This window comes from Chiloscyllium punctatum, chromosome 17 (genome assembly GCF_047496795.1).
Source record: "Chiloscyllium punctatum isolate Juve2018m chromosome 17, sChiPun1.3, whole genome shotgun sequence".
NCBI classification, from domain to species: Eukaryota; Metazoa; Chordata; class Chondrichthyes; order Orectolobiformes; family Hemiscylliidae; genus Chiloscyllium; species Chiloscyllium punctatum.
Window position 1 is genome coordinate 82,674,827 of NC_092755.1, and position 24,466 is coordinate 82,699,292.

Here is a 24,466-nt window from a genome sequence, read left to right on the forward strand (position 1 = left end):
AGTGTCTCATTTCCTGACCCCTTTTCCTTGCTGCTTCACCCACCTACACTCTCTTTTCTTACAAAGAGATCTTTTTATACAGGGCTGTCAACCTTGGAAATGTGAAACTGATATTTATGGTCAACAGCATACTAAACGTATTTAAGCATCATGAAGTTATATTTATTGTTAAGAATGACATGGTTTGAAAAACTGGGAAAATAAAATAACTAATTATTACTTACAATGAGCAACATTTAGCAGGATGTTTCTGCATGCAATATTTAGGAAGATTTAGAAGTGCTTGGGGACAGGAGCATCAATCCCTCAAACTAACAATAAGTATTGTGGACTTGACTCTGTCGTGGATTTATCATGTTGTGGTTTGTAGCTTTCATGAAAAAAATTGATGTAATCAGAATACAATCCTCAATGCAACAGGGATTTGCTTTAATAAGTTGCCATAAGTCAGTGGATCATGCACACAACCTTTTGTTTTTAGGAGTAAAACTGAGAAGGGAAAAATATCAATCGCCCTTAGGTATGCTGTGGACAGAGTATTCAGTAGCCTGGGCAGTTAACTGTAGAGGGAATGGCACCTGAACATTACCTTGTTCTCATCTTGTATTAATACTTTCTTTTAGTCAGGAATAGCTATTAGTAATATTAACTGAGTGTTTCATGGCCATAATGACATATCTAATGTGTGTTTACATATTCCCCTCATCCCCAACCTGCTGACCTCCTCTTTTTCTCACCACCTCTCTCTTGACTCCCTCTCTTTCAACCCCTCCAATATATCTCTCACTGTCAATCAATGAGATAGTGAAGAAGGCGTTTGGTATGCTTTCCTTTATTGGTCAGAGTATTGAGTACAGGTGTTGGGAGGTCATATTGCGGCTGTACAAGACATTGGTTAGACCACTGTTGGAATGTTGCATGCAATTCTGGTCTCCTTCCTATCAGAAAGATGTTGTGAAACTTGAAAAGGTTCAGAAAATATTTACAAGAATGTTGTCGGGATTGGAGGATTTGAGCTATAGGGATAGGTTGAATAGGCTAGGGCTGTTTTCCCTGGAGTGTTGGAGGTTGAGGGGTGACCTTATAGAAGTTTATAAAACCATGAGGGGCATGGATAGGATAAATAGACAAAGTCTTTTCCCTGGGGTGGGGGAGTCCAGAACTAGAGGGCATAGGTTTAGGGTTAGAGGGGAAAGATATAAAAGAGATCTAAGGGGCAACTTTTTCATACAGATTATGGTACATGTATGGAATAAGCTGCCAGAGGAAGAGGTGGAGGTTAGTACAATTGAAACATTTAAAAGGCAATTGGATGGCTAAATGAATAGGAAGGGTTTAGAGGGATATGGGCTGGGTGCTGGCAGGTGGGAGTAGATTGGGTTGGGATATCTGGTCGGCATGGACGAGTTGGACTGAAGGGTCTGTTTCTGTGCTGTACATCTCGATGACTCTAATAGTTCCCTTCATCCTCAATTTCCTTCTCACCCATTTTTGTATCCCCTCCGTTTTGACTTGCTTTACCCCTTCAAATCCTCCCCTTGTAGTACATCACCGCCACCTTCAACATTCTCCTCTCCCAAGCCCGTGCTCCCACTCTTGACCCCCAAGCCCTATTTCTACTACTATTATATCTTTCCCATGCTCAGCTCTTGTCCTCACCCCAATCCTACCTCAACCCTATCCTTCCCCACCCTTGTGACTGCAGCCTCCCTCCACCTGATCCTCACACTCAAACTCCACCCGCCCTCCTGACACCTTCCTTGACCTCTGACCCTCTCTTTACCCCTACATTTCAGCTCCTCAGCATCATCCCAGCCATCAAAATGAGCAGGGGTTTGAGAGGAGGTGGTGGAGATCAGGTGGGGTCAGAGGGAAGGTGATGTTGAGGAAGTGGTGGTGGATATGGAGTTTCAACCCCATCTGAGCTCTCTCTCCTGAACCATTACAGGTCCAGACTTCTCCTGAACCCCACCACAAACACTTCTCCCATCCTCAGACTCCAAATAAACCCTCCTCTCAGGCCCTTCATGAACTTTTCTCTGTCAGACCCTTCCAAACTACCCTGCCACCTAAGACTTCTCCAGAACCTCCCTCTCAGGTCCCTCCTGAAACCTTCCTGCTCCACATCCTACCTCAAACACTTTTCCCCCTCCCAAAATCCAATGGAACCCCCTCAGGTCAGTAGCCCCTCAGATCCATTAGCCCCTCCTCTCAGATTCCCTTTCCTCCTTTCAGAATCCTTCCTTCTGTTCCTCAAATCTCTCAATCCTTCCTCATACCCCCTCCTCTTCTCCTTCCCACTCTCAGATCATATTCCTCTCCTCACTCTCACATGACCCCTTCTCTCTCCATCAGATTCAAACTCCCCTCCCTCAGATCTATCCTCCCCTTGCTCCCTCTGAACCCCTTCTGTCAGATTCCCCTCCCTCAGATCCCTACTCCCTTCCCCCTCCTTCAGATCTCTTCCTTCTGACCCCCTTCTTCAGATCCCTACCCCCCCCCCCATCCCTCCCTCTGATCCCCAGTCTCCCCGATCACCATCCCCTCAGAACCTCCGCCCCGAGATGCCGCTCCCACCCTCGACCCCTCCCCACTGAAGTCCTCCAGACGGTTGGGGCCGGCGCTCGAGCGCTGGCGGTTGGTGCGCGCGGGAGCAGTGGGCAGGGCGGTGGGTGACTGTGCTCGAGTTGGACAGGGTATCTGTGGGCGGGGGTGGGGAGGAGAGAGAGAGAGGGAGAAGAGTTGTTGTTGTAGTGCGCAGGCGCAGGAGGTAGGGAGTGGGAAAAAAAACGCCCGGCGCGGTCTCACGGCGCGTGCGCGGCGGCTCTGGGCCGGAATGCGCAGGTCTTTGGGGCTGGAAAGCCTGAAAGCTGGCAAGTCCTGAATGATAAAAAAAACAGGCGTCCCGGAGCCGCTGACTCGAGGATTTCCATTGCAGTAAGCAAAGTTTTCACCGAGGCAGTTGTCTCCATGCTGGCTGCGGGCCTGCATTGTTTTCTCTTGTGAGGAGGAAGGAAAAGCTGATTTGGAGAGGAGGGGGGGTGCTATTTGATCATTTCTTTTAATTTCTTCTCTCTTTCCCCCTCCTGTTTTTTTGTGTCCTGAGGTAATTTTTTTTACCTCAGTTTTTTTTTGGGGGGGAAGGGGTGAGAGAAATATGGAGGGCCCACGGTGTAGTGGGCTGAAGCAGAGCAGGCGATCCCGGTCTCAGAGGGACAGAGTGAGGAGACGGGAGGCTGCGAGCCGCAATGCACGGCCGCACAGCCCTTCCTCGGGTTCCGAGAGGGACGAGAACCCGAGCTCCGGCAAAACGGCGGCGATCCCGGCTTCATCCCGTTCCTGCCGGCCCCCTCGCCGCAAGAGAAGGGCATCGAGCTCTCAGGAAGAGGACATCATCGACGGATTTGCGATCGCCAGTTTCACCACCCTGGAAGCTTTGGAGGTAAGAAAAGAGGAGACAAGACAGCCCTACCCACCGCTGCACCACTGGGGGCTTTACATATCTCAATTTTTCATACACATTTATCCGAGTGTTCAGTCGCTACCACTTGTTATTGACAGTCCAGGCAGTACCAGTTTATCCATTGCCTGATCACTAGAAGCTTTCAGTGCGCAGATAAGGTAAGCTTTATTGTCACGTTGTTGCTGTCCTTGTATTAAAAAAGGGGAATAATCTGCACTGTTTGCAAAACAGACTTATTTTCCACCAAAGCTATTTTTAACCTTTGAACTATCCTTCAAGCCTCCTTCGTCTACTTTACTTTCTCAATCAGTCACTCTGAGGTTTTAAGTATGTGGTTATCCTTTTTTGAAATATCTCTTCTCAGTTGATGTTGAGTTGGTCATAAATAAAATTCTAAGGTGCAGGTGCTAGTCTGACAAACGTTCTGCCTTTTTAAAAAAAACTTTACTGAAGACACTTCCCCATGCAGCTTCTGGTGAAAAAGGTGATCTCTCTCCTAACATCGTTAATAGTTGGCAAGAAATGCTCTGAGTGTTAGAAAACTGCCAACTTTTGGTAACATCACCAAAGTTTAAAAATATATTTTGAAATTAATGATGCTCACTTAAAAGCCTTGAAGGAGCATTGCTGAAGTTCAACTTTGGCTGAGTGAACAAGGTTGCTGTCTGATTCAGTGGTATGTTTTGGTAGCTTTTCATTGCAAGAGTTTTTTTTTGTCATTTTCATTCTTACCTCCATTTATCTTTGGGCACACTGCTGCAATGTTACTAAGTTATTCAGTGTGATTTTGGATGTACTTGTTGGTACATTTTGTGCTGTCTGAACTTGTATTTTAATCTGCTGTGGGATTTGAGTATTTGTAGTTTAAAGCTATAATCCTACTTAATTGTTGAAAGAATGCATGTCTTTACTGAATTTGCCAATAAAATATTAGTTCTTATTTAAAATGATGGGCTCCATAGATTAATACTATTTGCTCACTAATTTTCATCTTTTTAACTGTATATGATTTTGAGGTTTGTGATAGGTGTGTGTAACAACTTTAAAGCTGTGCCACTGATATACATGCACAAATTATTTACTTTTATTGCCAGAATTGATCTAGACAGTACAAGTGCAACTAATTTAGATGGGGATTATTTTTGTGTTTGGAAAAGATTTAAATTTTTTAGTTTGAACTTGGAAGTGGAATTTATTTTGTAACAATTGTAAGGCAGGGTAGATGAACACACATTCAAGATTGCTCAAATTATTCAATAAATGTCTACCTGTGGTCCTGTGTAGATGTCTGCAGAGGATTATCTTAGTTGGGTGATTGATTCATTGTTAGTGTCCTGGACATGAGCTATATTTGTCAGTGGAATTTTATTTATTAATCTACACTTGAAAAATAGTTTTAAAATGTTATTTATAAAATCTTCAGAGTGAAATGTCATCTGTTGACAGTGAATATTTTAAAAGTTAATGTTTTAGATGAAATAGAATTTCTGTTTGATAAAGTTTCTCTGTCAAAATCTGGTCATGAAATTGATTATAATTGTTCTATTAGTAATTAGGTTCAGAGCAGAAAACCCCAAAGAGAAGTTTTTCAAAATGGTAGTTGAACCCTGGGTTTTTCAGACAATGGTTGAGGAAGAAAATAGGATTGGGAGAGATTTTGAACCTAAATAAGGAAATTATTTTTGATCAAATTTGCTATAACACTTGGGAGGAAGACCATATTAGTAATTTTCATCCACTGGTTCAATCAAGTAAATATCAGTCATTGATCTTAGCCGGTTCTGTTGACTGCATGAAGATAGTTCATTTTAAATTGAGACAAGGATCCTGTAGTATTTGATTGAATTAATTCTTGGCGACATTTTCCTATATTCTCGGCAATGTTCTAAACCTGTGCTTTCTTTTGTTGTTTGAAAGAAATCCTACAAACATGTGAACAAGGAGCCAAAGTAGGCCACTCAAACCTGCTCTGCCATTCAAAAAGATCATGGCTGAACAGATTTTAATGTCAAAGGTGGCATGGTGGCTCAGTGGTCATCACTGTTGCCTCACAGCACCAGGAACCTGGGTTAAATGCCAGTGTTGGGTGACTCTGTTTGGAGTTTGCATATTATCTCCATCCACTAGGTGCTCTAGTTTCCTCCCACAATCCAAAGATGTGCAGATTAGGTGGATTGGCCATGGTAAATTGTCTTGTAGTGTCCAGGAATGTGCAGGCTGGGTGGGTTAGCTATTATAAATGTAGGGTTATGGACATAGGATTGGTAGGCTGGGTGTGGGTGGGATGCTCTTAGAAGGTTGGTAGCCCGAATGGCTTCTTTCTGCACTTTGGGGATTCTACGATCGAGTCTACGTTCCTGCATAGCCCTGATAATCTTTCGTCCTCTTGGTTATCAAAAGTCGATCTACCTCTGCCTTAAAAATATTTAAAGATTCTGCATCCTTTGCGACTTGAAGAAGGAAATTCTGAAAACTCTCAAACCTCTAAGAAAAAATGCTTTCTCATCTCTGTTTCAAATGAACAGCCCCTTATTGTTAAACTGACTCCTGGTTTCTAGATTCTCCCGCAAGAGGAAACATGATTTCAACATCCACCTGCCAAAGTCCCCTCAGGAATTTATATGTTTCAATTATGTCACCTCGGACTCTTCTGAGCTCCTGAGATTGCAGGCCTAACTATCTGGCCTTTCCTCATTATACAATCCGACCATTCCGGATATTAATCTAGTAAACCTTCTCTGAATGCTTCCAATGCATTAACATCCTTCTGTTAGTATGGTGTACATCATTTGGGAATGTGTACTGAAACAGAACTTTAAAGTTGTTGGATAGTTTTAAAGCTGCAGCTAAAAATGTCTGTGTTGCCACACTTTACAAATATAGTACCTGTATTTTAGTGACTGAGGCACATGGGCTCAAAATATTATTGAAAAGTAACATTTGGTGTTGTCTTTGTGATCTACACATTAGCAAAAGTTGCTCTAACATTCATCTGTGTAGAATAGTTACAGTATTAGAGATTTGAAATTAAACTCTTAAAATGGAGATCGACATTTTAAACTGGTTCTGCTGAATGGATAGTTCCATATTTACTGATTATCTAAATGTGAAATAATTCTTAGAGCTGGTAATTTAAAAAATATTAATATTAAAATGACATTGATCATAAAGTCGTTTATTGTGGTTAAATATCGAGATAAAATGCTTCCATGTTTCGTTATGCTACTGTGACATTTTTTGTTTTGAAACCTTCAGCCAAGCATCTCTTAGTGTTTTTTCAAATGTTGCATATTACATGATGTGTGAATCCTGCTTGTTGAATGTAGAATTGCTGACTAGACAAACAGTGTGAATGAAAGAAAACTCCCATATTGTTTTTGGGGGATTTTCAGGTGTACAGTCCCTGTTGACAGTGATTATCTATATTTTTGTGTTAATTTATTAATCAATTTGAATTTCCACTTGTGTGGTACTGCCTTTTTTCTGTGCAGTCCAAAATGCTGTATTTTTAAAATCTGATTTGATTCTTTGGTAATGCAGTTGGTGCTAAAGTGGTTGCGATTGGGCAACCTAAGAGCATGAGTATACTATTCAGTCCGTCCTTTCCTTTTGTGTCATTCAATAAGATCTTTTAGATGTATCTTGGCTACATTTATGATTTGGCTGTAAATCCCAGCATTTTCTTGAATATCAGAATCTATTAACTTCCGATTTAAAAATTATTAATTGAATTGACTTCAGTGTTTTTGTTGTGGTATCAAATTCTTTTTCCACTTTTTTTAAGTGAAGAAGTGTTTCCTAACATTTTTGAATGAGTTCGCTCTGATTGTAAGGTTATTTCCACTTATACTAGAATCCCTAACTGAAATAGTGTAGAAGTTATGACCTGTATGTCCTGAAGGTAAAATAAAATCAGAAAACACCTATCATTCCTTTTCTAATTATTGCTGTTTTGTTAAAAGCTTTCCAAATGTTGAAGCAAACAACATATGAAGGTGTAGCTCCATACACAGATGATTTCTTTACAATTGCATTATTATGTTACATTTTGAACTATGTCAAACTTTGTCTGATAAATTTATTTTTAATATGGTCATCCTTGGAGGTTTTATGTTTATATGGTTTTTATCTTATTAGAACTTGAAGAATAAACATGGTGGTTTTAGCATAACTCAAGGAACATGTCATATTCTGAACAGATAGTCAGATTAGCTGTTGTGGGAACTTGCATTTCATAATCGATTGCAATAAAGTTTGGTGAATCAATGTACTTAGACTGCTTACACTGAGCAAAATGGATGTGTTTTCAAGTTACTTTTTTTTGACTTATGTGGGAATAGCTGAACTTCTTTCCTTTTTCCTAAAGCAATTAAAATTTGCTTGGACAACCTATCTTTTGGCAGTTCCAAGGAGAATATGCTTTATTTCTGCAAGATGGTATTTTAATGTTGGAATCTCATTAACTGCGTGCTTGCTGAGAGAATGCTGAAATTTGATAGTTCTTGACTTTGTGTTTGATTGCAAACTTGGGAAATGTTTTAATCAATGAATGAATTAATTATATAGAGTTTTCTTTTCCTGTGGCTTGTATGGTCATGCCCTTTTTTTAGTTCAATCCAAAACATTACTTTCACTTGATAGCTTCAAGCTTCCAATGTATAATCTATTTTTCAAAGATAGTATCTTGGCTTAAGACTATTTTCAGAAACTTGGTGGTAACTCCCTTTAATTGGTCATTGTTAGATTTTTAGCATTACTAGCTACTTCCAAAAATAACCTGTTGTTCAGCTAAACACTTCACAAAGGTATGAATTTTTGTACTGAAAAAGTAATATAATGTCAAAGGGTTACTTTTTTTTCTTTCTTTTACACATTGCCAATTGAACTAAAAGGCCTGTGTGTGAGGAGCATATTGAGCCTAACTGTTTGGCATATTTTAGATTAAATCAGCAATGGCTAGCGAGGAAAATACTGAGCATTTACCTTTTTATAGATTTGTAGTGCAAGGTATGGCTCTACCTGAGGACTTGCTTTGCTTCTTTGGGTATGGTGGTGATAATAGTGCTTTTAAAAAATGACCAGTTTGCATCTTTAATAATCTTCTGAAATTTTGGATAACACAGACGGTAACCCATATTATTTTTGACTGCCTTTATGCTGGATCTGTTGGATTGGATTGCCATTATTATGTGTGAGGAAGAGGACTAAAACAGATTCATGAATTCAAGTATTTAAGCAGCATAGTGTCTGCAGATGGGAGATGCAACAAATAAATTTGAATAAGGATATCATTGGGAAAGTCCATGATTGGGGACAAGAGATGGATAACTGAACAAACAATGCAAAAGCTACTTGTAATGAACTTAATTTGGCGTGTTGTTTTGTACAGATCCAAGCCATGCATGAGGAAAGCCAACTTGCTACAGGAAAAATATCAATGATGAAGTGATGTGGCAAGTAAATGAACAAAGGAATTTGTTGACCACAATTAGGAATAAAGGCAATAAGCTGGATTGGAGACATATTTAAGAGGAAACTGATTTGTATGAAACATGAAGGGAAGGTTTCAAGGAACAAAAAAAAAGAAAGTGAGGGGAAGTAAAATCCACATTGGATAGCTTAAAAATAAAAGGAAATTGCTGGCAAATGGGAATAATGGCACAGAATAGGGGAGGTATGCAAAACCAAGAACCTGCCTTTAGGGAGAATGGAGATGAAGGTTCATCTACACTCAAACTGATAGTTTGCTTTCGGTCCATGGATGCTGCCTGACCCGTTGTGATCTTCAGCATTTTTTTGTTTTGAGTGATGGTGACTATGTGTAAGAAGGACCTGCCTGCCTGGTTCTATGTCAGAAGTTCTTATTTAACAACAACATGCAGTGCTTTTCTGTTCCGAAATCCTGCAAACAGTGACTTGGTAATATACAGTTATATTCGAAAGCAGTAAAATTAAGTATGTCTAGTATGTAATCAGTGCATATAATTTATCATTCATATCCTTTGGACTGGAATATTTTAAAATCAATTATTTACACTATTAATTCATTGAGATAAATGTTATGCAATTTTAGGAACCTCCTCGAAACGTAATACAATATTTTAAACAAACACATTCTGAACTAATTACAGGTTGGCTTTAAATTATTCAATGGCAACAAGAAGTAGTAGTTTTAACATATTTTTGGTTTAAATAATTTAAAATTTATTTTATGATGTACCGTGTAGTTGTTTTGTACTTCAAAAACAGTAATATTACATATGCATGCTTCATTTATAGTTAGAAATTATGGGCATATTTAAACCTGAAGAATAATATGGCTATATCTTGTTTTTGTGTGATAGGGCATTGCAGGACGTGAGTTTAAACAACCCGAGGGTTTAACTCAGTGGGAGAGTAAGGGAAAAGCTTAGATGTTAGTGAAATCTACTCTTAAATAACCAATTTCCTAAATTTTATGTTTTTTTTTGGAGGGAGTAAAAATTCATTGTTAGAGGGAGAAAATCACTAATATTTAATAACTTTGAATATTTATCTTTGATATGAAAGAGGATTGAAGGGTAAATGCAGGATTTTAATTGAGATATTTTTCAAGTAAAACAAAATTCTCAATTAATGCTGGCAACTGTTATCATTGCTACCTCTTGTAAGGAATTCTTCAATATAGGTGGTGATTGCTGTTCAGCACACTGGCCTTTGAGAATAACCCTTTTGTATATTGTGGACATTTCAAATTTCAGAGAGTTAGATATTGAAATGATATTTGAGGAATCCATATCTGCAATCATTAAAAATAAAATAATCATGAAATGCTTTCATTTTAAAATAAAGAAATGGATGCAATTGTGATGTCTTTGGCATTCAAAACACTCAAATGAAGTGGGAGCAGTGTCTGATGTAAGAGCATTAATGTTGAATCGTGGTGTTGAGTCTCTGATGTAAGGTGACATGAGCTGATTTTGTAATAAGTTTTGACTTTACATTCTCTTTAATTTCATCTTGTATCATTCAATCAGTATAGTTTTTCTGTCATAATGCTGCTGTAAAAGTTAAGAATTCTATTGTGGTATAGCATTAGATTGTGACAGTCTATGGTACAACTTTAATGAGATACTTGGTTGGCATTAGTTTTTGATAGAGCATGTTGAGTTTGGGCTTCAGAGTACTGACTGTTTTTTCATGTTCTTAGACACATAATTTAAAATAAAATTGGCATTTTAATTGTGGATTGCTAATATGATTTGTAAAAGTTCCTAATCTGTTAGCTAATTTCCACAGTAGGTGTTTTGTGAGATGGTGTACAGCACATCTGCATGCCATTAACTTGAGTGCAGGTCTACTTTAATTGTTAAAATGCTGATTCTATTTTTTAAGGATGGCAGATGAAACTGGGATGTGTGGTCATTCAATGATGTAAAACTTGGTAAACCTGATGTGTTTATTATCCTCTTTTTTAGGTCATCTTTCAATTTGCCGATGTATATAAATGGATGTTTGTTTCTTTCTAAAACACTTCATTATTAATGACCACAACATATTTTGTGTGATTTGATTTTAAAACATAGAAATTAATTTCACTAATAGGATCAGTTTTCCAAAGCAGGCATGAGTTAATTACAATGTTTGTCAATCCACAAGTTCACAGGTTGGAACATGTTTCACATTTTGCTTTAGACATATCTTTGTTTCATGGCTCATTTTTGTTTCTGACTGTCTTCTACAAATTTGAAATTGTTTGCACACTACCACTTGCATGCCTTTGCTACTCTGCAATTCATTTTTTTTGCAGTCTTGTCACACAAACACCTATGTGTTGTCAGCCTTTGCAAGTCCTCCCTCTGTGTTTGCTTTCTTCACAGTGCCCTGCTTCCCCTGTGTTTCTGTCTCTGACCTCTTTCTATTAATCTGCCTGTACTCATTCACTCTTGTAAATATTCCAGCTATCTTGTACACTGATTAGATATCTATATGTATCAACACATTTTGGTGGCATTTTTATGGCCCATATCTTTTAAAAATGTTTAAAATGTTTACATCAGCTGTTTATTTCAAACCGTCCCAACACTACCACCCCACCTCACCCAACACCGTCACCATTACCTCACCCAACCCTATCCTCAATAGTTTGAAGTTAAAAATCACACAACACCCAGGTTATAGTCCAACAAGTTTAATTGGAAGCACACTAGCTTTTGGAGCGTCGCTCCTTCATTAGGTGATAGTGGAGGGCTCAATCCTAACACACAGATTTTATAGCAAAAATTTACAGTGTGATGCAACTGAAAATATACTTTGAAAAATTGATTGTCTGTCTGTTAATTCTTTCATCTGTTTGAATACCATGATAGTTTCACTTCTTTCATGTGTAAATCACAAAACCTTTTTTTTAAAAAGTTGCATTCTCAGGTTAGCTGTTAACAATGGTGATAGCTAGACAATATGTTGAAAGTGTTAGCCATGACTCAATTGTTTGGTTATTTATCTAGGGTTTTGATTCCACAGGTGCCAGTTGTCCTTTGACGCCTTGCTCAGATGATTAGTCCAACTGTAAATATTGAGATATTTGTTTGTAGGGACATCGTGATGTAGAAAGAATGCAGATTTCAAGCAAATCAATTTAGCATGCCTATTACTTGCAATTTCCTCTACCCCTTTGATTAAATGCAAAAACCGTACTTAAAGTCTCACCTGCAATTGTTGTTTTCCACCTGACTCAATTCTTCATTTGGGGCTCTATTCAGATCACAAATGCTAACTTTCTGGGAACTGGGAGCTTTACATGTCTACTTCCACAGCAAGGTGAACCCAACAATTCATGTTGCTAATTGTAACTGATGACAGGACGATGAGGCAGTGTTACATGCATTTTCAAAAGTAAGAACATATATCATTATTGACAACCACAGGTTATCCCGTAGCACTTTACAGCCAGTTAAGTACTACTTGATGTATTAGTTACTATTGTCATTAAAGAAGCATTATATCTCACTGCAGTTTGTGGGAGATTGCATGTATGGTAAAGATCAGATTATCTTTATTTTGTGCGGTGTCTTTCCAGTGCTATACTTGAATATAAATATTGACCAGGGCATTAGGGATAATTCCCCTGCATTTCTTCAAAATAGTGCCTTGAAGTCTTTAGGTCAATGGGACTTGTGCTTAGTGTTTAAGAATTCATAAGATTTATTTATGCAGTTTTTTGTGTATAACTGACCACCTAAATATCTAAGGAACGTACAGGTGACAATATAAATTCTCCACGGAGTGACCATTACAAACCATGGCCCGTGGGATTAGAATCATCAAACTACCTTGGGCAGGAGTCACCTTTTTTGTATGCCATATTGTTAGGAATTTGGCTGTACAGGGTTATAACATTTTTAAAAAATATATTTAATATCTTATCTAAAAGATGACACCTTCTAAGTGGAGCACTCTTTCAGGACTGCCCCGGAGTTTTGGCTTTGATTTTTTTGTGTGCTCAGATCATGGGATGGTATTTGAATGCACACCCTTGCATTTCTCATGACAAGGAAGCAACTGATCCATATCTTACACTTTTATTGGAGAGATTTGTACTTATTGTTTAGTTGATTAGAGAAAAGTGTTCTGCAGCCTGTTCCCTAATTAGATTAAGGATCTTTCTTTGACTTAAGGTTCTGAAATGTAGCCTGCCAGGTTGAATATAGATATTGTATATCACTAACCATTTACATTTAAGACATGGTAGTATAGATTGGATAATTGCAAATGTCCTGTAGTATTCACAAAATTTGCATTGTGCGTACATCATAAGTTTCTGAGTGTTACAGTGCTGAGTTGTCTGATTGTTTGTTGGTATGGCAACCAGATATGGGCTGTGGGTTTGTGCCAAACTGTTAAAGCACAAAGTGTACTCACTAATGGCTGGAGGGGAGAAAGAAAACAGCTCGGATCTTAATTTTATGTAGTTTCACTATTTTGTTTGACACTAATTTAACAAAGTACAAATGGAGAGTAGGCCAATTATTTATCTCCTGGACCCTATTTTGTTCACTTAGATCATGGCTTACTTGTACCTCGGCGGCTTCATATCTTTTACCCTTCTCAAAAAGCAAATCATTCCCTTTTGTGAAAATTTCTGTTGACACAGTATTCACAGCCTTTTGAGAAAGAATTGCAGATATTGGCTCCTTGTTCAGTGAAGAAACATTTCCTGATTTCACACTCAAATGTCTGACTCTAATTTTAAAATAATGCTGTCTTATTCTGAACATCCTCACAAGAGAAGGTAGCTTTTTTTGTATCTATCATATTGAATTGTTTATAATTTTAAATATCTTGTTAGATCACTGTATCGTGAAAAAAATGCCAATCTCACAATTTAAATCTTTAAGCCCTGTGCAATTTGTGTGGCTGTATATTGTACTTCTTCCAATGTCTGAATGATTTTCTTGAGGTTTATTGTACAACATTAAACACAGCATCCTAAATGGGATCTGAACTTCTGTTGATATTTCTGATGCATTTCTGTATTTGTAGTGATGCTGGGAATGATCAGTTGTTCAGTCTTGTATTCTTGTTCATTTAACAAAGTCACCTATAAAAATTCAATTGGAGTTAATAACGTCAGTTATCTTTTATTGTACTATTTGCAAAGTTATTAATTTATTTATTAGTGCAGGTTGCAAGATACATGGGGTTGGTTGTTTATTTGGACGTTTGCTTCTAAGAGCTTCAATTTAAGATATATTTAATATGAGTATTCTAAGCTTCTGAAGTAAAAGGAAGAAAAAATTGCATATGAATAAAGAATCATATGTTTTAACTATAACCAATGATAAATTATTAGCAATGTTGGGGGAGAGGCTTGCTTTTGAGAAATTTGCAATTCAATTTTTGGATCTTTTGTTTATTGTTACAGTAAAGCTAAGAAAGTTGGTAGTGTAAATAGTTAACAATTATATCAATTCTAAGCACATATTTTAGTGAAGTTAGAATCAAAGGAATGCTTACTGAAGCAAAATGCTCAGAAATCTGAAATGAACAAGGGGCTAGAAATACTTAGCTGGCCAGGCAGTGTCTGGAGAGAAATAGTTAATGTTTCAGGACAATGAACTTTGTTCAAAATCGCTTCCTGTCTTATTATGGGTAATCATGTCCTCTGTTCTGATCCCAGGAGTGTAGAACAGTCTGTGTGGGCAAAATAGATAAACAAGTTCAAAGAACTGCAATTTAATGAGACATATGTATATATTTCCTAATACAGTGTTATTTACTACTCTGTACTCAGTGCTGTCAGCATCAACCTTTGCATAATGAGACTTCAGTGAATAATTTAGTTTGGCACTTTTGTACCGAGTGGTGAGGGAATGCTTCCATTTTGAGAGGTATTGTCTTTTGTCTGAGAGGTTAAATGTGTCCTTGACTTCAAGAAAAGCTAGAAAAATCTCCTTGTCTTGGCTAATGTTTAAGTTTGAATTGCATTTTTATAAAGAAACTGCATATTATCTGCTTGTCCAGCTTGTGGGACCTCAGTCTGCAACATTGTCTTCATTTCAAAAATGCTTAATTGGTTATAAAGTGCTTTGTAATGCCCTGAGGTCATGAAAGGTGCCTAATAGATATCGATTTCATAACTTTTACTTCACTCTTGTACTTTGAAACAGGCACATGAGTAGTAGACATGCAGCTTTCAATGTCCAATCTCAAAAACACTGTAGATTTTCATGGATCTAATAAACTGTAGTCATTAGCTATCGCCTGTTGAAACCAGTAATCCATGAATCTGTGTGGCTGCATGCTTTTGTTATGCTACTACTTTGTGTGTCATTACACCGAAACATAAAATCAGCTCTTCTTCAGTTCCTAAATCAGGTCATGAAATTCTGACACTTCCTTGTACGTGCTATCAGTAGCAGCACTGCCAAAGAGATCTTACTCCAGTGAAATTTCTTCCGATGCCACCAGAATTTGTTTGGCGGGATTGTATTTCAAGAAACCAATTTTTATTTCTGTCCCCATGTGGATGAGCAGCTGTGAAAATGACCAGCTTACAAAGTGCAGGGTCCTATTTAAAACAAAATGGCCCTTTTTAATAGTTTGTGATCAGGTGTCTTAGCACCAAGTTGAATGGTGGAGAATTGAATTCCTGTGTTTCTTTGCGTGCCTAAGAAATCTTGGGCAATAAATGGTTTATTGGCAATGCAATAGAGAAATAATTTCCAAAAATAAAATTTGTCGCAAAGTCAATTTGTTGGCTGGATGGCTGGTTTGTAATGCAGTATGATGCCAACAGCACAGGTTCAATTCCTGCACTGACTGAGGTTACCATGAAGGACTCTTGACAATTTCTCTCATCACTCAGCATGGTGACCCTCAGGTTAAACCACCATCAGTTGCTTCCTCATGATGCCAGGAAGGAAATTCATTGCTTTGACCCAGTGACAGTGAAGGAACAATATACAGAGTTCGAATTCCAGGTGATGTGTTTTGTGGGGGTAACTTTAAGATGGTGGTGCTGCCATGCATCTGCTGCCTTTTATCTTTCTAGATGGTAGAGGTTGAGAGTTTAGTGTGCTGTCAAGAGGCTGGATAAAATGTTGCAGTGCATCATATAGATGGTACACACTGCTACCGTGCATTGGAGTGTTGTTGGACCTGCCCTCATTCAGGCAAGTAGGGAGCATTCTATCACACTCCTGACTTGAACCTTGCAGACAGTTGACAGGCATTGAGGTGATTTACGTTTTGCAGATTTTCTAGTCTTTCAGAGCATCAAACAGGAATAGGGTATTCAGCCATGCTCTGTTATTTAATGCGATCGTGGCTGATCAACACTTCAATGTCTCTTACCCACATTAGCTCCATAACCTTCTACCCATTGGTAATCAGAAATCTATCCCATCTCTACTTTACTTTAAACATCTCAAAGACTGAGCTTCCACGACCCTCTTGGGAAGCTAGAGAGATACACAACCTTCAATTTAAAGCTAATTCTCATCTTGGTGTACCTCTTATTTTTAAATTGTGTCCTGGTTCTAGGCTCCAGCGTCTTGAAGAAACATCTTATTTGTATCTACTTTTGTCCATCCTTTTTAAATATTTAATAGGTTTCAATAAGATCACCTCTTATCCTTCAAAATTCCAGAGGACGCAGGGTAATTTTCCCAATCTCTCTTCATAGGACAGTTTCATCATCCCAGGAACAAAAGGTGAACCTTTTGTTGCACTCTCTCTGTGGCAATAAAATCTTTCCTGGGAGAAGGAGATCAAAACTGAGTTAGGTTCTTTTTCCTGAGGCTCTTACACACTTGATGCAACTGCAATATGCCAACTTCTGTGAACAGCAACCAAATTTTATTAAGCAAGTACAAGCTGTGGAGAAACCCTGAACACTCTCTTCGCAATGCTTGTGGAGCGTGTCCTAGGGAAGCTCTCTGAACAAAGGAACAGTTCTTCTTTTATACAAAATCTTTACATCACAGTTAGTAATGCCCACAAGACAACCCCCAGTCACTCCCCCATAGTCACATACCCCTCAAGGCACAGTGCAGTGATCACATTATTTCCATAAATAATATCATCCCTTAATGGCCAAATCTGTTGTGAATAGTTTTTTTAACTGCAGGGAGTAGTCAAAATTCCAACTGCAATGTCCTTAGTGATTTGGAATAGAATGATTACGCAAATGTAAATTATTTATGAATAATAGGAGATTGCCATGTAAATGGCTCTGAATGGCAAGGGATAGGAATGTAAATTCCTTACAATCTACCTGTAAGTCAGAGGCATCCCACCATAGCCTTGGGACATCCAATTTCCTGCAAGTCAGCAGAGCGAATTAACTCTTTTAATGTCTCAACTGCACGTCATTCAAGGCGCAGTCTAACCAAGCTTCTATATAATTGAAGCAGGGTCTGTATACAAATCGTCTTGCAATAAGGGCCAACATTCAATAGCATTCCTCATAGCAACTGCATGTAAGGCTTCTGTAACTTATTGACAAGAACTCCCAAGTCTGCTTGCATATGTATGCTTTCCAATGTCTCATCATTTGTGAAATAATCTATACATTTGTTCCTCCTACCAAAGTAGATAACCTCACATCTTTCTACATTATATTCAATGGGCTTTAGAATCCCTACAGTGTGGAAACATGCCATTTGGACCCATGAGTCCACACCAACCCTCCAAAGAGCATGTCACCCAGACCCATCCCCCTATCCTATCACTGTAACCCTATGTTTTCCATGGCTAACACACTTAACCTACCCATCCCTAAACACTATGGGTAATTTAGCATGGCCAATCCATTTAACGTGCACATCTTGGACTGTGGGAGGAAGCCCACGCAGACATGAGGAGCACCTGCAAACCCCATACAGACAATTGCCCAAGGATGGAAATGAACCCAATTCCTGCTGTTGTGAGACAGCAGTGCTAACTGCTGAGCTAAGGTGCCGCCATGTTTTTGCCCAAAAAATAAGTCTTGTCTAAATTCTCCTGAAACTGCTTTACGTCTTCCTTACAACACACATGTGACGTGCTCTTGCCACATTAGTTGGTTCAGTTGAGTGTCGGGCCAGTGGCAGCATGGGCAGCATGGTGTGGAATTCAGTGATGTAATGCTATTGAATGTCAAGGAAAAATGAATAGATTGCCATTTCAAAGAGACAATCATCTGAAACTTGTGTAGTGTAGTGTTACTCGCCACTTGTCAGCCAAGTCTTTCTGCATTTGGACATGGAATGCTATAGAATAGTTTTTATTTGTCATTTCTACCATATGCAACTGATACAGTAAAAAAAGAGACAGAGTTCCTCCAGGACCAAGATGCTACATGGACAGCATAACTACATGATCACACAAAGGGTGGCATAAAGTGCATAAGAAGTATAAAACAAGCAAATTACAGTGTCATAAAAGAATTATAATTAATAAACATTGTTCTAGCAACAATTCAAAGTTGCCTAAAGAATTTCAGATGGAAAAGAGTCTGATCGTACAGTGTTAAGAAGCGTGATGGCCTGGAGGAAGAAACTGTTGCACAGTCTGGCCATGAGAGACCAAATGCTCTTGTATCTTCCGTATGACAGGATGAAGAAGAGTTTGAGTGAGGGCTGTGTGGAGTCTTCCACAATCCTGTTGGGCTTTTGGATGCAGCTTCTGGTGTAAATGTCTGTAATGAAGAGAGGATAGATCCCGATGATTTTCTCAGCTGTCCTATCTATCCTTTGTAGGGTCTTATGATCCAATCCAGTGCAATTCCTGAACCAAGCACTGATGTAGCAGCTGAGGGTACTCTGTGAGCCCTCTGTAGAATGTGTTGAGGATGAGGGTGTGGGAGGTGGGCTTTCCTCAGCCTGTGCAGAAAGTAGAGACGCTCTGGGCTTTCTTGGCTATGGAGCTGGTGTTGAGGAACCAGGTGAGATTCTCCACTAGATGGATGCCAAGGCATTTGCTGCTCTTCACAATCTCCATGGGGGAGCTGCCAATGTCCAGTGGAGCATGGTCTCTGTGCCCTTCCCTGAAGTCAACAATGATCTCTTTCGTTTAGTCCACATTCAGAGACTGATTGTTGGCTCTGCAACTGTCCATTATCTGCTGCACCACCTCTCTGTATGCTGACTCGTTATTCCTGCTGATGAGACCCACTACAGTCATGTCATCAGTGAACTTGTTGTGATTTGACCTGTGCATTGCTGCACAGTCATGTGTCGGCAGGGCGAACAGCAGTGGACTGAGTGTACACCCCTGGGGCGCCACCGTGCTCAGTGTTGTGTTGTTGGAAATGCTGTGCCCAATCCAGACTGATTGAGGTCTCCCAGTCAGGAAGTCCAGGATTCAGTTACAAAGGGAGATGTTCAGGTAGTTGCTGGATGCAAAATTCAAATGGAGCATGAACTTAGTTTGAAATTTGTGTGGGGCAATTAAGCTAGAGGAAAAACAGCAGCAGTCCTTCTGGAGCCTTGTGTCAGAAAGTAGTCAGCATTGTTGGCTTGGGAAGTAGTTAGATAGGTGCTACATCCACAGTTATTTTGTCTTAAAAGAAGAATTGAAATGTTGCTGAGCCAAAATTCTAATGAAGGATTCCATCTAATTTTACTTTGGAAAATAGCTGGAAAGCTAAGGAGTTTAAAATGAATTCTGGAGAGTTGTGGCATGTCTGTAGAATAGTTCCAGGAAATATTGGTGAATTTTCAAGATTCTTATAAGGGAATTCTTGGGGATGAGGTTATAAAAGGTAGAACTGGGGGATCCAAGATGGCGGCGATCTAGGATGGTCGCATTGCAGAGCTCAGGACTGTAGCACAAGCGGGATGAATTTCTAACCCACCCAACCCAGACCATTATGATATCCTGGGACTCTAGAAAGGTCGTGGTGTCTCTGGAAACTGTGAAAAATTGACTTAGCTGCGTTTTTGCTGTCCAGAGATGCCGATGAAGGGAGGAGGAGAGTCAGAGGCCGGGCCCACGGCCAGCCTGCAGGATCCTCTGACTCCATTACTAACCAGGCCCAGGTGAAATAGCTCACAAAATCTCGCTAGATGGTGGGTAAGCAGATGGAGGAGAAGCTGGCCCCGATCCGCAGCAGGACAGAGAAGCATGAACAGCAACTGGGAAACCTGGAAAAAAGGACGGTTGAGGTTGAGCACAGAGTGGTGGAAGCAGATACCCGTTCTTTCCAGGATAGGATCCGAGCCCTGGAGACGCAGGTCTGTGGTTTGCGTGACCAAGTGAGTGATCTTGAGTACCGGGGTAGGAAAAGGAATATTCGGATTGTCGGACTGCCCGAGGGCAAGGAAGATGAGCGGCCTGTAGAATTTATTGAGGAATGGTTGCCGAAATTCCTTAACTTGGAGGCTGGCATGAGAGGCTTGAAGATTGAGAGGGCTTACTGGGTCACGGCGTGGAGATCAGGGCTGGGTCAACGTCCTCGTCCTTTGGTGGGGTTTCATCACTATAGAGATAAGGAGAGAATCGTGGAAGCTTCCAGAATCCAGGGAAAGGACCCGAAGGCCCTAATTTAAGAGGGCTGTAAGATTATGTTCTTCCAGGGCTTCTCAGCGGCGGTGATCCAGAAAAGAAAATCCTATGATGGTGTCAAGAGAAGACCTGAGGGAGCTTGGGATTCAGACCTCAGGTATCCGGCAGTGTTTCGGCACATCTTAGATGGATCTGTAAATCTCTTTGTATTGGAGAAGGCAAGAGACTTTGTGGACAAATTAACCTAATCTGAACAATTTAGTATGTACAGATAGTAGTGTTGTTTGGGTATGTGTTTTTTTTAAGAAAAGAAGTCCAGTTGGAGCTTTCTTTTTCCTTTTTTTCCTATTGGTTTAAACTAAATTATTACCAATGTTTGGTTCAGATGTGTACTTTCAATTTCTAAGTTATACCAGAGGATGGGTGGAGTATTACCCTTTTTTTAAAAGAAAATCTTTATTGCTATTTCATGGCGTATTTACTTTCTTTTCTGCTTGTGTTTATGGTGCAGCTCTAGCTAGGAGGAGATGGTTGGGATGGCTAGATGCCTACTTATGGGCGGTTTGGGATGCGTAGTTGCCCCCTTTGGGCAGGGGTGAGTTCCCCTATTTGGTGCCATTGGTGCTTTATATGTTTTTTTTTGTTTTTTGTTTTTAATCTTTTGATATTTTTGTAGGTTTGTTAAATGTAGTGGTTTTAGTTTATGTAGTTTTAATGTTCGATTGGTCATATGACAGTAAAGCTCATCAATTTGTGGTTTGAGTTCCTCCTCTCTGGAATTTTAAATATTACTGCAGAAGGTTATGGCTAATGATTTGATTAAGTGCTGTACCTGGAATATCAAGGGGAGTCGCTCACCAAGTAAGAGAAGGTACTTTTGAACCTTGGAAGGAGAAGGTCGATTATTGTTTTGTTACAGGAGACACACTTGGATGAGAGGGAGCATTTGAAACTACAACTACAAAGAACAGCTTTGATTGGGTTTACTTTTCATAATTTTCTTACCAGAAGTAGGGGAGTGGCTACATTGGTTGGGAGGAATCTCCCATTTAAGTTACTAGAGGGAGGTTTGTACTTCTTAAAACCCTGATAAATGGAGAAGAATGGTTTCAGTCTCGAGTCCCTGCATATCATTATAGGGAGAGACTTTAGCTGTCTTATGGATCCCACAGTAGACATATTACCAAAGGTCCCTTGATACCCTCTGTACAAACTAAACAATTAATGGATCTGTGTGTGGAGTTAGGATTGGTGGACGTCTGGAGGCATCTCCACCCTACAGGCAGGGATTTAATTTTTTTTTCCCAATCTGCACAGATGTTACATCAGGATTGATTTTTTTTTCTTTCTCTCTCTGACCCCTGTGGCAACCCTGGACTTGGTGGCATCTTGTACAATTGGTAATATTACCATCTCTGATCAAGCTCCAGTGTACCTGTTGGTTAAGATTAAGGACATTACAGTGGTTTCGAGGCACTGGCTAATGGATCCCTTTATCCTCAAGGATAATAAGTTTGTGGAGTATTTCTCTAGAGAACTTTGGGCGTTCCGAGACATTAACTCCGGCTCGGTTAGTAGCCCACCCGTCCTTTGGGAAACTGCCAAAGCCTATGCTGAGGGTTAGTTATTTCCTACTCTGCCAACAGGAAGCGGCAGAAGGGTGAGCAGCAACGTGTCCTCGAAGCATGGTTGAAGGCAGCCGAGAAGGCTTACTTTAACAGGCCCTCATTGGTTGAACTACAGAAGATTACGGCACTGCGGTCTGCATTGATTTCCATGGTCACGTAGACAGAAAAGAAGGAGTTTACTTTAGCAAAACTAAGGTTATGTGAGCATAGTGACAGGCCAGGCAAATACTTGGCATATCTCCTCAGGAAAAGGAGTACCCCGTAAGCCATTACAGTGACTAGGGAAGGGTCTGGGAACCTAACGTGACTCCAAAAAGATTAATGTGGCGTACCAGAGATTTTACTCTGTTATGCCAATCTGAGGGTTGTGAGGAGGGGCGGATCAAAATGGAATCTTTTTTTAAAGGATCTGGAGCTCCCAGGTGTGACCCCTGAAAAAGAGTCCTTTCTCAATACCTCCTTATCAGAGCAAGAGGTGCAGGAAGCTGTAAAACAGTTTCAGAATGGAAAGGCGCCCGGTCCTGACTGACTTCCCAGCGAATTCTGTAAGGAATTTGTGAACATACTGTCAGGCCCAATGCTTAATATGTTTAATGACTCATACAGCTATGATCCTCTCCCTCCATCTCTGAGAGGCCAATTTTTCGCTTATCCTTAAAAAAAAAAGGAAGGTCCCGGAGGACTATGCTTCATGCAGGCCTATTTCACTCTTAAATGTGAACTTTAAAAGCTCTCTAAGACTCTCACGTTAAGGCTGGAGACTGTGTTACCTTCTATTGTTGAAAACGATCAGACGGGCATCATAAAGGGCCTGTCCTGTTCGGAGGTTGCTTAATGTAATTCAAGCATGTCAACAACAATCAGTACAGGGATTGGTGATTTCTGTAGATGCAGAGTTGAATGGCCGTACCTTTTCTATACTCTGGAGCAGTTTGATTTGGGCGAAGTCTTTCTAAGATGGCTAAAGTTTCCCAACAGTGACCCTTCACTGCGGTAATCACCAGTTGGGTACGATCAAGCAATTTTAACATTTTTAGGCACAGCTGGCAGGGCTGTCCCCTTTCGCTACTGCTTTTTACACTGCTGATAGAACCATTGGTGGACCCATTCATAGAGATCCAAATATATCAGCTCCAGAAGTGGGGTCAAAATTACATAAGAGTTCGTTGCAGATAATGTCCTAATTTTTCTGTCAAATCCAGCAGTTTCAGTGCATCTGCACGTTTGGTGCCTTTTTGAGGTACAAGATTAATTTTGCAAAATCAGAGGCTATGCCTATGGGTGGTCTTACGAAGGTGCGAGGTCTTGAGGGCGAATATCAGTTCCCATTTAAGTGGTCACCGGTGGTTGGGGGGGGGGTACTTTTGATCTTGTGGTTGGGTCGGATAGCACTTATTAAGATGAATATTCTCCCCCGTTTGCTATACCTTATAAGGATGCTGTCCCTGTTTTTCAATAAGCAAACATTCAGGAGACTGAACAGCTGGTTCATCTCCTTTATTTGGCATCGTTAGTGGCCCCTCATTAAATTAGCTAAACTGGAACTGCCTCACAGATTGGGAAGAGTGGACCTTCTGGACATTAAAAGCTACCAACTAAGTTTGCTTTTATCCTATGTGAGTGGGCCTGTGGGGACCCTCTATCGATATGTTTAGATATTGAAGCCTCCTGGGCAAAGTACTCCCTTACTAGCTTGCTGTTTCTGGACAAATGTGGACAGTTACAGAATAATGCCATAACCCAATAGTTATCAATACTGTTGAAGCATGGAGGGCAGTTCGGCAGAGGGAAGGCAATATTGGCAAAACATCTTTGTTTATACCTTTTAGTGGGTATGCTGGGTTTTCAACCGGGGATGACCGATTCAGGATTCAAATGTTGGGCAGTTAGGGGTGTGTCTTGCAGGAGCGATTTATTTGAGGGAAACACAATGATGTCCTTCAATCAGTTAGCACAGAAATACGAACTATCAAACAGGGACATCTTTCATTTTTTTTCAAGTTAGGGACTTTATTTTAAAAAAAGCCCTACACTTTTGATCCCTTAAAATCCGGCATAGAGAGGAGGGTGCTCAGTGCTAAGGTACGCTTTGTTAGCACTATTTATCATCAATTGTGGGGTGTCCCCTCGGGGTGTGGGAGAGAGAGCTAGATGTTGAAGTCTCCTCAGAGGCACGAGAAGATATTTGGGAAAACTCAAGAAAGACATCAATTTACAATAGGACCCATGCTTTACAGTTGAAGATTTTCTATAGAGTCCACTCCGCTCTGTCCGTTTGGCAAAATTTAAACCAGGGATATCTTCAACATGTCCCAAGTGCAAGGTCTGTACGGGCACACTCACCCATTGTCTTTGGCCACAGCACTCCAGTATGACCAATGTAATGGAGGGGATTTTGGGTATAAGG

General features: G+C 39.9%; 1 protein-coding gene across 11 annotated transcripts in view; it reads left to right on the top strand.

The window, feature by feature from the left end:
- Window positions 1-2,848: 2,848 nt before the first annotated feature.
- The window catches only part of fbrsl1 (fibrosin-like 1), a 1,025,915-nt gene continuing 1,004,297 nt past the window's right edge, over window positions 2,849-24,466 (top strand). For 4 of the 11 annotated variants that reach the window (XM_072587705.1, XM_072587709.1, XM_072587706.1 and 1 more), the window contains exon 1: window positions 2,849-3,442. In XM_072587705.1, the coding sequence (XP_072443806.1) occupies window positions 3,158-3,442 (285 nt within the window). In that variant the 5' untranslated portion in view covers window positions 2,849-3,157. The remainder of the gene's footprint in view (window positions 3,443-24,466) is intronic. The other 7 variants (XM_072587710.1, XM_072587711.1, XM_072587713.1 and 4 more) reach the window with 2 other exon arrangements.